General features: G+C 32.7%; 1 protein-coding gene across 17 annotated transcripts in view; it reads left to right on the top strand.

The window, feature by feature from the left end:
• The window catches only part of LOC106878895 (receptor-type tyrosine-protein phosphatase kappa), a 594,862-nt gene that overhangs the window by 340,354 nt on the left and 236,704 nt on the right, over positions 1 to 17,804 (top strand). For all 17 annotated transcript variants that reach the window (XM_089356042.1, XM_089356041.1, XM_089356040.1 and 14 more), the window contains 2 exons: positions 4,624 to 4,914; positions 16,799 to 16,964. In XM_089356042.1, the coding sequence (XP_089212168.1) occupies positions 4,624 to 4,914; positions 16,799 to 16,964 (457 nt within the window). The remainder of the gene's footprint in view (positions 1 to 4,623; positions 4,915 to 16,798; positions 16,965 to 17,804) is intronic.

Genomic DNA, 17,804 nt, shown 5'->3' with positions numbered 1-17,804 from the left:
ATAATAATAATAATAATAATAATAATAATAATAATAATAATAATAATAATAATAATAATAATAATAATAATAATAATAATAATAATAATAATAATAATAATAATAATAATAATAATAATAATAATAATAATAATAATAATAATAATAATAATAATAATAATAATAATAATAATAATAATAATAATAATAATAATAATAATAATAATAATAATAATAATAATAATAATAATAATAATAATAATAATAATAATAATAATAATAATAATAATAATAATAATAATAATAATAATAATAATAATAATAATAATAATAATAATAATAATAATAATAATAATAATAATAATAATAATAATAATAATAATAATAATAATAATAATAATAATAATAATAATAATAATAATAATAATAATAATAATAATAATAATAATAATAATAATAATAATAATAATAATAATAATAATAATAATAATAATAATAATAATAATAATAATAATAATAATAATAATAATAATAATAATAATAATAATAATAATAATAATAATAATAATAATAATATAATAATAATAATAATAATAATAATAATAATAATAATAATAATAATAATAATAATAATAATAATAATAATAATAATAATAATAATAATAATAATAATAATAATAATAATAATAATAATAATAATAATAATAATAATAATAATAATAATAATAATAATAATAATAATAATAATAATAATAATAATAATAATAATAATAATAATAATAATAATAATAATAATAATAATAATAATAATAATAATAATAATAATAATAATAATAATAATAATAATAATAATAATAATAATAATAATAATAATAATAATAATAATAATAATAATAATAATAATAATAATAATAATAATAATAATAATAATAATAATAATAATAATAATAATAATAATAATAATAATAATAATAATAATAATAATAATAATAATAATAATAATAATAATAATAATAATAATAATAATAATAATAATAATAATAATAATAATAATAATAATAATAATAATAATAATAATAATAATAATAATAATAATAATAATATAATAATAATAATAATAATAATAATAATAATAATAATAATAATAATAATAATAATAATAATAATAATAATAATAATAATAATAATAATAATAATAATAATAATAATAATAATAATAATAATAATAATAATAATAATAATAATAATAATAATAATAATAATAATAATAATAATAATAATAATAATAATAATAATAATAATAATAATAATAATAATAATAATAATGGGGCTTCACCATTCAAACTGACAGAAAGATAGATGCAAATAAGCCAGTCATCATATTGAAAGACTTCAGACAAAAATCATGCCTCCTCATTGATATGACTGTCCCAATCGATATAAACGTATCTGTCAAGACCTACCAAAAACTGAGCAAATATAAAGATCTTGAAATAGAAATTAGCAAAATGTGGAACCTGAAAACTAAAACAATACCTGCTGTCATAGGTTCCCTAGGAATGATAGCAAAAGGGGATGATTGCTACCTTGCACAAATACTAGGAAACCCTAAAATGACAGAAATTAAAAAAATAGTGCTCATGGGAACTGCCCATATCCTAAGTAACATACTGTCTATGTAATCTCAATTGTTCTCATGTTCTCTTAAACTCGTAATTTTCTTATGTTCTCTTAAACATTCTCTAGAACAACACTACATACAAAACCAAATATATGGCACCCTAGGCATAACACCTACATGAACTTCTAACTTGTCTCTTGAGGTCTGTGGGTGAGACTTGGAGCCAACTTGTACAAATGCAAAGCAAAAGTCAAACATAAAATAAGACACACGGCCTGGATTTTGTGGGGAGGGGACAGTCGATCACGTCGATCCCAATACTCAACTGGTACTTAACTTATCGACCCCGAGAGGGTGAACGTCAAAATTTTCCTCGGAAGAACTTGGACTCATCGTTATGACGGGCGAAATACCGCTGAGTATTTCGCCCGGCGAACTAACCATTCTGCCAGCTGGCCGCCTTAACAATAATAATAATAATAGTTGTAGTAGTAGTAGTAGTAGTAGTAATAATAATAATAATAATAATAATAATAATAATAATAATAATAATAATAATAATAATAATAATAATAATAACGTATGTATACAGATATACACTTGTCAATTGCACTCAAACAAGGAAAACTAAACCTCGCCACAGTCTTCTTAAAGGCAATCGCTCTGAGACTTACAGAGATACCATTCAACCACGATAGCAGGGATGCTTAACTACGGGAAACCACTTTTATGCCGTCGTCTATTAAGATAAGTAGTTCTATTAAATTGATATTTCTCCAAAACTCTATTTGGCGATGCTCCAGCTTTTTGACATATCTCCAATCCCTAAGATTAAAGCCAGATATATATGTTATCGAGAACCTATGGATTTCAAACACACACGCACACACACGCGCGGGTGCGCGCGCATAGCTGTTCATACATAATGATGAATGTGTAGTATGACAATGGCTGTGTAGTTCCTGTTGTCTCCCCTCTCCACCAAATTCATTAATTTAATCTCTGGTTCTGATACCTTGATTATATCCAGTTTAAATTTCTTCCTCTCTGAGCTTGAGATCTTTAATCTATTTCAATAAATATTGTCGGTCATTTATTCTTGTATTCGAGTTGTACTAAATCCCGATGTTTCATCCAATGGTAACATGTATTAAGACATATATTGATGTTATTTTGCATGTCACACAAATACTTTTCAACATACTCCAGCTCTGTTAACACCGTTAGACTCGAAATTTAATCCCCTTAAAAATCACAAGCTGTCACTAGTTTAAAATAGTTAAATATGTCTTTATACAATGTTATTATTGGCAATATAGATACAGTTTGAAATTTTCAAATGCTGTCTCTCTATCAAGTATTAAACTATAATATTTCATGTTTAAATTTGGTTAAAATTCTTAGCAGGTGGGAAAGTTGCATTTATTAATTGCAACATTGTCAATACTGCAGCCATTATAATGATAAGTGCTCATATATCGAAAGAGTAGTTTATTTTCATAAGGTATTGCTAGGATGCAGTAAATGCAACAGCTACTGTTTCGCTTGGAGGCAGGTGGATGGCAAAAGGAATTACAATAGAATCTGCAATTATAAAACAATTTGTGATAACCCAATGTAAATAAAGTCTGTCAAGTAACAGAGCTCTGGACCATTGAGGTAGGATCCACGTGGTTGATTGAGCAGCTAGAAATAGCATCCACAGCGTCCTCAAATTACGCTGTCCTTTAAGTAGAAATAATACATCGAATAATTTAAAGACATTCTAAATACGCAGAATGGCTACGGCTGGAAAACAAGCCTGCCCGATGAAGTGGTCCTACACGACAACAGCAACAACAACAACAATAATCTATAAACTTAATCTGTGAAGAACAGAAAATTACAAATGAAGTGAAAATATAAAATAATACTAAGACATAACGTTGAAAATATATTTCATCTCATGATATTTAAATTGGTATTTTCTATTTACATACCTATACCAATTTTGAAATATAAGAATGGTCCTAATCTTTCTGGAAATATTATTTTAATTTGAGGCCAGACATGGTAGAAGAATTGAAGAATTTGCATTCTAATATATATCTTAAAATTTTGTATTTAAATCTCAGTAGGTTAGATTTATTTCTTCAATAAAAGCTAAACAGCCCGAAATTTTGGGGGAGGGGGCCAGTCGATTAGATCGACCTCAGCACGGAACTGGTACTTAATTTATCGACTCCGAGAGAAGGAAAGGCAAAGTCAAACTCAGCGGAATTTGAAGTAGGAACGTGAAGACAGGAAATACCGCTAAGCATTCCGCCAGCTCGCTGCCTCAGTGGTTCGCAAATATTACGATGACTACTATATTGAATATGGCCGTTCCTTCTCTCTGTTCATTCGACAACAGCAACAAAATCTACTACTACTACTACTACTACTACAGCTTTTCCTCCTAGTGTATATTATAGTTCACCTTATTTATATCCCGTAATAAACACTTCATTCTTCATTCCTTTGGTACTCTGACCGCCATCAAACCAGAAAAGTTGTACTTGAATTTCAGCCACATTGATCTAACTAATCATAGAAGGCCTGAAAAGGTCAAGGCCGTTAATCTTCACCCACATAATTTATATTTCTCAAGTGTATTAGATTAGTCTCAATTTCTTTTCTCTCTCGTTTTATGTCATATGAAATGTTATTCGATAAAATAATTCGACAAATGATTTGGCATAAATAATTGAGATGAATTTTATACACGTGCGAAGTATGATTAATTATTCCATATTTCCTGATAAACATCACGATAGCTTATGAAAAACAGCTAATAAATTATTTCGAATCACCTCTGTTCAATAATTCATTCTAAACTCAGACTAATAGATTCAAAACAGTTACGTCAAATTTTCAAATTTTAGATTTAATCACTTTATATATTATTTTAATGAAAGCAGTCAAGCCAAATAAAGCTGATTTAATTAGACATTACATCAATATATATTTCTATTATTAAAATTAAATTTTATTTTCTATTACAGTAACGAAGCCTCGAATCGTGGATTTTAAGAACAAACGCGTGAATCCCGGAGAATATACGGTTTTCAACTGCACTATTTCAGCCTTTCCTACTCCTCGGCGAAACGATATTACTCTCAGGAGCTCTGTTAAGAAACAAATTACACTAAGTGAATCTCACGAATTAAAAACATTCAAAAATAGTCGGGCCAATATTTTTAAAGTAAATTCTGTGGCCAAAAATGAGAAATATACATGTTATATGGATGGCGAGTCTGGTAAGACGTCTCTTACGATTCCTGTCGACCTGTATGGTGAGTCTTCTTCTTTATTTTTTAGTTTCATTGGAATTGTTTTCGAAAGTTTACAAATGTAATCACCTCTGATATAGATTTCAAGGTCAGAAATTTCGGGGTTTGGGTAACTGGTACTTATTTTATCAACCGCAAAGGTGAAGTCGATCCTAGCGGTATTTGAACTCAGAACGTAAAGTCGGAAGAAATGCCTCTAAGTATTTTGTCTGGTGCCGTAACAATTCTTCTATCTCGTCGTTTTAGTCAACTCTAGTATTAGGAATTGTTCTATATTTTTAAAGTAAGTCTTGTAATAAAAATAGGACTACATATGTCTGAAGTTAACTTCTCAAGAACGGAATTTCTTTTACGTAGCATTGTAGTTCAGAAGAGTGTTCGCTTTCTTCTGAAACTCCACTCATATTCAATATTACAATTTCAGAAATAAACAGTTTCAGTGCCGACGTCTGTTCGAATCACTACATCTCTTTACACTCCTGTCAGTATCACACTTTCAACATTTTGTTTATGGTACGCATTTTGTTTATGGTACGCAGCTCATTCAAAGTATGATGTACACCTCTTAGAAACGACTATATTCAGAAACTGGGTTGCGTCTTCTGCTTGCGAGATTCGGGAGCATCAGCTCAGACTAATTGGTCATGCAGTACGATTTTCAATATTGTATCCTGCGTATCGTGTCCTCTTCTCTGAGGATCTGGCTGGGGTGACGGTTTTTATTAGTCAGCCATTGCCACATGGTCACCGTGTTTAGGAGAAGCTTCTCACCTAGACGGGAACTGACAATGACATTGTTAGGAAAGTTTCCCCGGATGAGCCAAGTAAATACCGACAAATGGAGGTTGTAGCGACACGCTTCACCCATACCTGACCTGGCCTCTTAGAAACAATAAATTGTTTAAATTAGACCATTCCTTATATATTGATTCCTAATTAGAGAAAGTCAATCACTTTGTACAACAATCGTAATTGCAAATATTGATAGCTGTTTAATGTGGCGTTTTACATCACGCTTTCTTCTATTTTTTGAAATGTTAACCTTACTTCCTTTAGCAATTCTTGCACAATTTCCCATCAAGATTGATCTGTAAATCATGCAGAAATTGGTAAATTTATTGATCTCTATCGTAGTTCACAAATACCCTACATTTGTTGACAAATAGAAATACAATAGTATGATGTCCTTATAAGTCCCAAAGGTTTAACAGACGTCATCGAAATAATTATCATTCAACGAAGAATGAGAAGATTTTCACAATCTCAGCTGAAATACTCAAGAAGCTATTAAATGATTGATTCCACTGCTAAGAAATTGGTTTCGGCATCAGTTATCCCAATGAAATTTCAACTCCAGCTGTACTGAAACGAAATTAAGTACAATAAATCGTTTACAAAGACACTCCCACCGTTCGAGTTGTTAATGCCCTTTATTAATGCGGCAAGCTGGCCGAATCATTTGCACGCCGGGCAAAAGGCTTAGTATTTCGACCATTTTTACGTTCTGAGTTCATATGGCGCCGGGATCGACTTTGCCTTTCATCCATTCAGGGTTGAGTAAATAAATACCAGCTTTCGTGAGCAAGCGAGGTTTAAGTTTTGCTGCAACCCTTTTCTTTCGCAATTCCTCACTCCAAATTCGTTGGCAGGAGCTCCAGGACACACCAGTTATATCGACAAGTTCGGCAATTGTTTGGTGATGGTCCTCCAAGATCAGTTCACGAATTTTCGCAATTTCATTCGTTCGAGAGGTCAACGGTCGTCCTGAAGGGGATTGGTCTTCAATCGAAAACTGCCTATTCCTAAAGTATGAAAACCACTCGTAAACTTGTGTTCTGCTCAAGGCAGCGTCATTTTAAAGCTGTTTGAAGCATGACAAAACAGAACTTCACAGAAACACGCTGTTCCTTCGCTTCAGCTGTCTCAAAAACCGACGAACAAGGGAGACGCACTGCAAAACAAAGACGCACCACATTGTTGGACGGCCTCACGGGATGAAGCCGGTCGATAGACTGATGCCTGAGGGTCGCATCAAGTGACTTCTATCGGTGAAAATCTGAACTACAACGCGCTTGTCTCACAGAGAACGTTTCCGGTTACTTTTGGGTACCTCCTCGTACACTATGATACCCATCGCCTTATTTCTTTTGTGGGTCGCTTTTATAACATAAAGGGCTGAATTTATTTATGCAAGATTTTCTTGTCACGTTCACTTTCATTCACCTTTTTACTGTTTCTTTTGCTATCTTCTTGTAATTTCCTTTTGGTTTCTCTCTCGTAGATTCCTTTATATGTTCGATCATTTGTGGTGGTCGATATTCTATTTAAAATATATACAGAGAAACTTGTGTCAGTTCCGGAAATGATTTATTACATTTCCATCAGTATTGATCTGAAAAGTTTCTTGTACATTATTCTAAATAACGTGTTATTGGTGAGGGTTTGGGTCAGGCCATCGGACTAAGGACCATATCCGGGGTTGAAAGTGTCTTAATTCGTTTTACTGTTTTCCAATGCCGTTCTTGATTACAATATAAGCAATCATCAAGTAACACTTAACAAACATAATTTCCATTAAAACAAATTACTTATACATTTAAACGAGGAAAAATAATTCGTAATTCATTCTTCTATTTTTTTATATTGACAAGAGTAAGGAAGAAAAAATATATATGACCTTTTTTTGCCTTTATTGTCCCCTATAAGAGCAAACATAATTATAAATTACTTTCAAAGATCATATTTCCCCCAAAATATATTGATTATTTCAGGAATGAATTGTGCACGGAAACCTCTTTGATCAGAAAAGTACTAAATTAATAGAAGTTAATATTTCCACTAATCACTCGAAGCGAAATTTTAATCAGAAAATTCCATAATGTGTTTTCATGTTATTTTTATTTCCTTGAAACATATATTGTTCTCAGATATCATTAAGAACAATTCTTATGTTTAGGACTTCTAAATCTTTCTGAAGTGAACGATGGCTCCATCATTAATCCCCTCGAATTTGCTGGTCTGGTACCTAAACTATTAAATTTGTTTCAAATTTGGCACAAGGCCAGCAATGTACCATCCCAGTTTTCATCGTTGTCGTCGTCTTCTTCTTCTTCTTCTTCTTCTTCTTCTTCTTCTTCTTCTTCCCTGTCTTTAATGACTATGTCCGGTCGATTATCCTGGATCGTTATTATTATTATTATTATTGAATTAGTGAGTAGTGCATGCTACCAAAGTGACACTGGGGTAAAATATATGAAGCCATGTATACCCATCATGACTACCCGTTTGATAAAGGTACACCAGGTACATGCATCACAACCACATGTGCGCGACATGGTGGTCACATATTAAGATAAACAGCGCATGACTTTCCAGGTAGAGCCCAGTTAGAATTTTCTTCGGGTCGAGTGACCCATCCTCAAAAGGTCGCTGAATAAGGGTTGTTTAAGGATGATAAACGAAACGACCATATTTCCGAAGGTGAATTATTCAAACCCCAAAGAATTCCTCTCTCGCTAAGGGACCTGCTCAGCTGGTTAAGGTCAAACAACTGACAAGCAAATTTGTGGTATTGAGCAGAATATTTGATGTAGCCCCTCTTTTATACCAAGACAAAACAAAGAACATGATAACACTTCCAATTAGAGAGCCACTGCTTGTTACTGCATCAGGGTATCTCATACATTTTTACCTGATTCATGGTGGCAATTTTTCCCCATTCATCCGTAAAGTGTATCTCTCTTTAAGGATAATTGTTTATCTCCAGTGTATTCCTAACCAAAAAGACATTCCCTTAAAGGAATTGAACCTTAAATAGCTTCATAATTTTTATAGATGTACATGTTTAAATTATTCAATGTGTCCTAGCTTGTATAAGAAACTAGATTGTGCTTGAAGAATATTTGACCGCAAATATTAGCCGATGGAGCGACCATCGAGAGGCTCCTCCATTGGCATGTTGTTGTGTTTGTAAATGTTTCTGTAATTTTGAAGAGCACTCACCCTCCGATTTACTGTCATCACTCCAGATTAAGTTTAGATACAAAGCAGATACTTCTGTACGGAACTTGGACTTTTACAAAGTGTTTAAACTGTAACTAATCCGGCTTCTTTTCTGATTTATACTAATCGGTTCTTTAATCTACGTATAAAATTTTGTTAAATCTTTGCAATAAGTACAAAAGTTAGGAAATGTTGACTTAAGTGTATTTTATGCATTTTTCGTTATCATTTCTTAGTTTCAAATTCAAATTTGTAATCCCACCAAATGTCATGATGGAACGGTTATTTCCCTTGAAATAAATGTCCATAACGCATGTTTGAAATGCTTTATACATTCTATTAATATAACTGGATACACTTTAAACAAGAATTCACTGCTACTTCTAGCGTGTTGAGTGTCAGCTCGTAATCTCCATTATAGTTTTAGTCGACAACCAGTCAAAATATTGCTCTCCTGCACACATCACATGCATCATGAACAAAACAACATATTAATGTTTCTCTATTTTAATACACAATACGGTCTAACATCAGATGATATTCCACTATTTTTATAATTTATATGATATGCACAAAATATATTGTGTTTAAACAATGCTAAAAATACGAGCCTTTCTGCTGAATTACGGCAGGTATTCACATGTTACCGTCCATATAAATTAAATAACCTATTGCCCTCAAACAAAACTACCATTTTCTTTTGTAGATTGTATGATTACAAATCGGAATATAACTAAAGTGGGCTTGCCTCATGAATTTAGATGATAATTTGTATAGGTAGTTGTGTACGTAGAGAATTCTAAATGACGTGAAATTTTCCAAGAAAATGATTTCCCGGGGGCAAATATAACGACTTTCAAACAAGACCAGAGACTATTTGTAAAACTTAGGAACAAATTTCACAAAAAATTGTATTTTCCTATTCAGTGGGATGTGTCGACGCCCCCAGACGAAGAAGTAGGATCTCCCAAGACATATAAATAGAAGTAGTCTGGCCGTGGTAGGGGTATTGAGTAGCAGTCGAGTAGCAGTTGTGTAGCGGTTGAGTAGAGATCTTCCGAAGGTGCTAGATAACAGTAGCTTGAGACATAACATGGGAAATTCAGTCTGTTCTGGTATGTAACTTTACAGTTACAGACCTGTTCCGATCAGATTAGACTTTTTTTAGCGATGATATTTGTAAAACTTAATATCAACGAGTAGAAACGTCTTTTGGACAATAAACATGACACAAGGAAATGGTGCATGTGGAACAATGGCGCGAACTTTGATAATTCATGCGAAGTGGAGTGGTGATCAGAAGACTATGCTTTGATATGTTTGTTTTTAAAATATCAACCATAATTAAAACAGAGTAATATGTTAATTATATATTTGATGTATTAAGTATATACAGTTTTGAAACAAACACTTCATTCAAACACAATCATTTTTCATTGTTTATTATGAATGTCTTTGTAGTTCAGTGTTTTTTCGCATATAATCATAATGGTATCAATTCGATTGGTTATTGTAATGGTGCTATTAGCTGCTGTCGAGATTTACCAGTGTAGTGATTACTTTTTGATTATTTCTATATTTTTGTATGTCTCTTGATTTATTTTGGAAAGTTTTATATCAACTTATAGCAGGGTGTCTACAAGTTACGTATACGTATCCGTTTCATATACATGCCATTTTTGGTTTCTTTCTTTCTTAAAGGGATACTTATAAATTTAGATTTGCTTCTGATTACATAAGTAAAATTAATTTTATTTAAGATGTATGGCATTCTAGGTAAAAAAAAAAAAACAATGCAATAAAATATTAGAAAAGAGGAAGGAGCATGATAAAACAGGTTCCATTAATGGTGTATATAAGTGTAATGGTCTGTGTAAGTGTAGAAATATGAATGTATAGTTTTGTGTATTTCATAGAGAGAAACAGTTTTTAGATTTGTAAGTATCGTACGTTTAAATAGAACAAATATGTGTACTGGGGTCCTTCACCATGCGTCACCTACACAATTCAGATTCACAAAATAGATACACAGCAACAGAATCACTTTTCCTCAATAGGTTCCGTTCTGTTTAACATTAACCCAAAAAGAAATCAAAGAGAAATATCCCTTCACCTTCAAACGATGCAGGGACAAATTTCTTCAAGGAATACCATACAAGCCACCTGTATCCGGATATATCCCAGTCAATGACCACTCTCTACTTGTAAGAGCCATGATACCTCAAAACTTCACTTAATTATTTAACAGAATCTGTCATGTGGAGCTATTAAGTCAACCACTCTCTCCTTTTTCTTGAAGGTAACATGCATTGATAGCAAAAGTGGCTTTCATGTTTTAGTGTTATTGAGGTAGTGTTCGTAAATACAATGTTCTTTTATCGCTACTGGAACTGAAATGTAAGTTATGTAAATGTTAACTCATGCTCAAACGATGATGATAATCAATGTGAACTCTCAGATTGACGTATTTTTTCATTCGAAAATATTTGCTATTTTAATCTTGAAAATTATCCAACTTTCTTTGACTGGCAATAACTGATAAATTGTAGCATTATTGAAGAACATGAAACATAATTTCCGTTTGCTAAATAAAGGAAACCAAAGAAAAAAAGATGACAACATATAATATGAATATTACGTTGAGTAATCTAGGGATTAATAATTCTTGATGTTTTGTAAACTCGTTGACATATAAAGATTGTGCCCAGACCTTCAGAAACTTATTTGAAAGTATATAAACGATCTATTTTTTTCTGTAAAATATCATATACTTATAATATAACACTTTCTGTACACAGTGGGACAAACAATTCTGATTATGGATTTATGAATGCTGTGTACATTTTTGTAGTATAAATTCAAAATTAATGAGGGAATATCATGAAGATCTTGGAGAATGTCACCATTTCAAGTCTCTCTGCATAATCGATGGTAGGTAGTAAGCATCAAAATGCTTAGTAATGATAAAGAAAGGAGAACCTTTCGCATTCTCTATTACCGTCCTGCAATCTGGTGGTCACCTTTACTTATTCTCAAGAGAGACTCTACCTTCCACGTAGTTTTGGTTCTATAAATAAAACAATAATTTCACTTCGATTGACTTCATATAGATATTAAATATACTCTCTATCATACTGCATAATACTTACTGTATTATATGCATAAATAAAAAGAGGAAACTTTATTTGGCCACTTTACCACCTAGAAATAGTAGACAACAACTACCTCAGCACCCACCAAACTACCTTAACAAAACCAGGACGCTGTTAAGTCATCTTAAACTTTAACACACTGCATTTTCTCTAGGATTGTTTCACCTGCCCTGTTACTACAAGGGGGAAAACTCCTACGGTGACATGATGTATTTACAGTGTACTAAAGGTTAAAAAAATAACATTTAATTCTTTGTCATCACAACGGATCGACACAGGATCATCTGAAAGGCACCATCTAGACGGTGACTTACAGCTTTATCAGTTTTCTTGTTGGCCAGTATGACGATTAAGCTCCCTAGCTGTTACTGGATGGTTAATGTCTTAACGGACAATATAGTGTTAATAATCAGTATGCAGACTGACAGATGGCAAATGCAAATCCATTGGAGGTAGTCGTTGGGTTCCTAAATGACATTTTCAGTTTTGTACAGTTAGGAACAAATATTTCGAACCTATGTTTTAACAATGTTTTAACAATGAAGATCACCTTCCTTTCCAGAGGGACATTAATATATCCTCTGCATTTTACAAGGAAGCCAGTTATATGGAGCATACCCTGAAAGTTAATAATGCTTACAAATTTATGTTTACACATTGAATGATTTCTTTTCCTCTCACTGTCTGCAACCATGGTTTATATTGTAAATAGCAAGAACACTTGCTGATTTTCATGACTGTTATCTTATATCTGTTGCCCTCTCTTGGATAACTTCCAGGTCGATATCCACTTGTTAAAAAACGTAGCAATAGAACTTTCACTTTCGTTTATAACAATGCGTTGAATATGTCACAATATTTTAATTTAGTCCTATTCGGATATTATATAACCTCTCTGCCTGACTCTTTCTCACTCACTCGAACTCTATATTTTAGTTTCTTCATAGAAATCGATATATATATATATACATACATACATACATACATACATACATACATATATATATATATATATATATATATATATATATATATATATATATATATATATATATATATATATATATATATATATATATATATGTGTGTGTGTGTGTGTGTGTGTGTGTGTGTGTGTGTGTATATATCTACCTACGAGTGAGTGGACAAACTAAAGAAGGGCACTCAACCAAGTTATTGGGAGTTACATGTATGGATCAAACCAGTTTGATTCAAATTCGTTGGTACTCTTGAGTTTCTAGCGTGATGTTAATCATCAGCCATTTTGATTTTGAATGGCAGAAGTTGATTGCTATTGCAATAAGGTGGGCTGGGATTGGTCGAGGAAGGAAGGTCACGCGGTGTCGTGGTATGATGTTGTATACGGGCAACAGTTGGTTGGAAAATACCTCATGGCGAACATGGCATACGACTAGCATCCCGCTTACCAAGCGTACCAACGAATTTAAATATCATACTGTTTTGATATATATCTACACACACAATTATGTATATATGTTTGTATACATGCATATATAGATTCATGCAGAGAAAACAAAACACATGTGAAATCTTAATCTCATGAGTTATTCAGTTTTGACCCTGATAAAATTTGTTCCTGGAACTGATAAGCAATATATGCTTTTTCACCAATATCTACATGGCACCAATACTGTCTCCCTTTTCCAAATTGTTATTCTCACTATCTTATTTGTTAAAGTAATTTTGATAATGCTGATTCTATAAGGAGAACCTTCTGGTTTCTAGTTCTTGTATTGCATATGTTTCCTAATTACGTAATTATGAAATTAATATAACGCTTGTGTAATTATATACGATTACAGAAGTGTGTATGTGTGTTTATAGTTGCGTAAATCTATGTAGTTCCAACTATAAACGAGTGTTTCTGACTGCCTGTATGTGAGTAAGTACTAACGCAACAATGATTTTACATTCAAGATTGGTTAACAATACTGAAATAAAACGATCAATCATTGCCAATGAGAGAAATATCTAAAGCAATATAATCATGAAGAGAAAATAAACATTGATAACCTCTGCAAAGATAAGAGAAAGTTGTTACTCCAATCTATGATGGTTGTCATTTGCTGATAGCTGATTGGAAATAAAAGAACTTATGGTTAAAAAGTTTTTCAGCAGACGTTATTCACGTGGGAATACTTCAATGTGTATACGTAGATGTTTAGTTTCAATTTTTCTCACGAGTAAATCGAGTCATATTTACAACCGACCATAAATTCACGTCTGTTTACGTTTATATCTTCGGTGCAAAAGTGAGATCTCAACGTTGAATGAGAAATGCTAATGTCCATGACGACTAGATCAAGTTTATGTTCTTCCATATAACGTAAATAACTTATATGTACGACGAGTGTAATGTTTTCCATGTGTGTGTATGTGTGTGTGTGTGGACGCGTTCGTGTGTATGTGTTTGAGCATACATACCTACATATATACATACACACACACATGCTATAAAGAGAAGCTGTGGATGAAATAATGTATATAGATTGTTTCTATGATTTGAATGTGTGCAAAAATATATATCTAACCTTCTCTAATTAACACTAGGTTTTGCATAAAGTATCCCGTAATAAGTAGTGTTTATTGTTTAACTGATGGTGCGCTGTTGAAATTTCAAACAGTAACTTGAGATATCCATTATGTTTCTAGCCTAATTTTGTTCAGCTTTCTGTCATATCTGAAAATTCTCTACTGATACGTCTGTGACGAATGAGGACTGACCGTGAAACGTTCTGTCAAGAGCCGCCGAAAGTATGGAAGGAAAGTATGACTGACAGATGGGCTTAGTTCAATGTATTACATTTCATTTCATTTACACGATATTGGGAATAAAATGTACATGATGTTCGGGCTAAATTTGACGAGTTTCTATGCCACCTGTCTTTTTAGAAGCAGCTTGATGTATTGGTGAACAATCAACGCTGTTGGAGAGGATTAAGATTAAGGTCATAGTTGAAAAAAAGATAACAAGGAGAACTAAAAGTCATCTGAATATTGGAAAGGAGTTTTATCATGATGATTCGCACCTGATATCAAAATGCGGATATCATGACCGCTGATCAATCCTCTGTGGACACTGTGAAGGCTGTAAGACGTGGCGTGGACAGCTAAAATGGAGACTACGAATCTGTGGCCAGCAGGAAGGGACACAAAAAACATTCTGACATCGTTCGCACACCGAAATTCCTCCACACATCTTTGAATAGGTCCTTCGGCTCAATTCCTACGGTTATGCGAAGCTGCTGGAGACTGTAACCAATCCCTGTCTAGAGAGGGTTGCTGCCGGAAGTCTTATATGTGTGGCAGCAGGATTCGAATCCTTGCCGTATTTCCGGAAAGTCAAAAGTGGTTGTCAGAATTTTTACGACTTCACTAGCCTCAATTTCTCGCTCTTTAAATCCTCTGATTGTAACCCCATGGATTACTATGAGTGGAACACGGTCGAGGAAGAAACCAACCACTCTGTCGGCAGCACCAAAGCCGAACGGGTAGCCAAGACCAAGGAAGTATTCAAAGACCTTCCCAGGTTCTGAAGCCGTCTCGAGACCGGGGTGGAAGCCGAGGGCGGTTGCATTGAGTAAACTGTTATTACCCAGCCATAATCTAATTGGTATTTAAAAAAATTGGGGGCGGGATGGCATATTGATTTCTTTTCCTTTTATGCAAACTCTTAAATTTATTCCGAACACCTTGTATATTGTTTAATTAATGACCATCGTCATAAGCACAATTATGCAAATCAAACTGAACTGCCAAATATGATACTCTCTAATTTGTGACTGATCATTTTGTAGCTGAATGTTCTATGTAGTGATTGGGAAGAGACCAGTTTAACCTCCCCTGAAAAGTGGTCAACAAACCGTGATTCAACTTCTCCCGAGACTCCTCCTTTCTTTTCCGCACATCAAAAGCGTGGAAGGAAGGTGTTTCAATTTGTGTTTCTCCTACAACTACACCACACACACACACACACACACACACACACACACACACACAGACACAGACACACGCGCACACACACACACACACACACACACACACACACACACACACACACACACACACACACACAGAGGCACAGACACACACACAGACACACAGACACACAGACACAGACACACACGCACACACACACACACACACACACACACACACACACACACACACACACACACACACACACACACATGTGGCGTAGTTGTAGGGGATACACAAATTGAAACACCTTCCTTCCATGCTTTTGATGAGCGGAAAAGAGAAGGATGGAAAAATAAAGAAAAATCGCCAACAGTCCACGTGCGATTACATTTCTGATATATATATATATATATATATATATATATATATATATATACATACACACATATATCAGAAATGTAATCGCACGTGGACTTTTGGCGATTTTTCTTTATTTTTCCATCCTTCTCTTTGGACTTTCCTGCTTCCGGCGAAGAGCTTATACTCGAAACGTTAACAACTTTTTCCCCTCACCAAATGTCTCATTAATATATTTCTTATGCACGTCCTCGCGTTCGTCTTTTTGTGTTTTTCCTCTCTGTTTTTTTTTAATTGTTTGCTTCTTTGAATAAACTATATATATATAATGTATATTATCAGATATATCAAAAATCGAATATCAATCAAAATTAGTCACCAGTATTACAATATCTGTATAACATGTAATTTCAAAATGTGTTTGTTTATTGTAGAACCGCCTGTTTTACGATCTAAACCTGTGGTGCCCAGGAATAAAATATCAGCTACAAACATGACGATTGAGTGGACTCCATGGAACCAACGAAATGGAGATATTGGTGACCCCCCAATCCTATGGTATACAATATGGGTGAAAACAGCAGCGGAAACTAATTTTAGGTAAGTTAGCAATATTACTTTCTTTAGCATGAACAAAATTATAATATCCTATACATATGTACTTTAGGCATATGTACTTTATATAGTTATGAAGCATATTTTATAAATATGTACTTTCAACTTTTGGTAGACTGTTGTTAAGTCTCTTTCAAAAGGTGATGATGATGATGATGACGATGATGATACGAGACTTTTGCTGATATCCTTGTAATGTTACGCATATCGCTTCCTAAGAGAAGATGTATGTCTATATTTCTGAATTCAAAAGACTATAACTGTTTATACAAAATTCAATATTATTCCAATTTCCTATTGTTATGAAACATTTTCTTTCTTGTTCCTACATACCAGACCAACATTTTGCAGGAGAGGGTTTATCGTCAATAACACAGATGGATTATATTGAATGAGTATGTTTCAATGAGATAAAAGATGTTCCATATTGGATTTGAAATCCAAATGCACAAGGAATGGTTGATGTTTTTATACTCTACTAGCCCATCGCATTCTTCTGCTTGGTCATAGAATTTAGTTTAAATACGTGATTATTCTATGTCATATTTTTATCAAATCATAATTGTGAAACTCCAATTTGACCTCTGTAGGAATGATACTGTGACGTTCATAGTTTTTCAAACAAATTCTTTTCACGTAATGAAAAGAATCACGTAGACAAAAATGTTATTCCTTCGATAACGAATACCATTTTTGTTCTAAACAAATTCATGTCGCTTCGACTAACCTTTTGATCTTCCACATTTCCTACATACAAGATTTGATATTTTTTTTCTTACGAACAGTCCTATATTTTAAAAAGACGGGGAAACATCTTAATATCTA

The sequence above is a fragment of the Octopus bimaculoides genome, chromosome 8 (assembly GCF_046866305.1).
Source record: "Octopus bimaculoides isolate indiv1 chromosome 8, ASM4686630v1, whole genome shotgun sequence".
Lineage (NCBI taxonomy): Eukaryota > Metazoa > Mollusca > Cephalopoda > Octopoda > Octopodidae > Octopus > Octopus bimaculoides.
The sequence above is the reverse complement of the archived record's forward strand: the minus strand, read 5'-3'. Positions and strand labels throughout refer to the sequence as shown.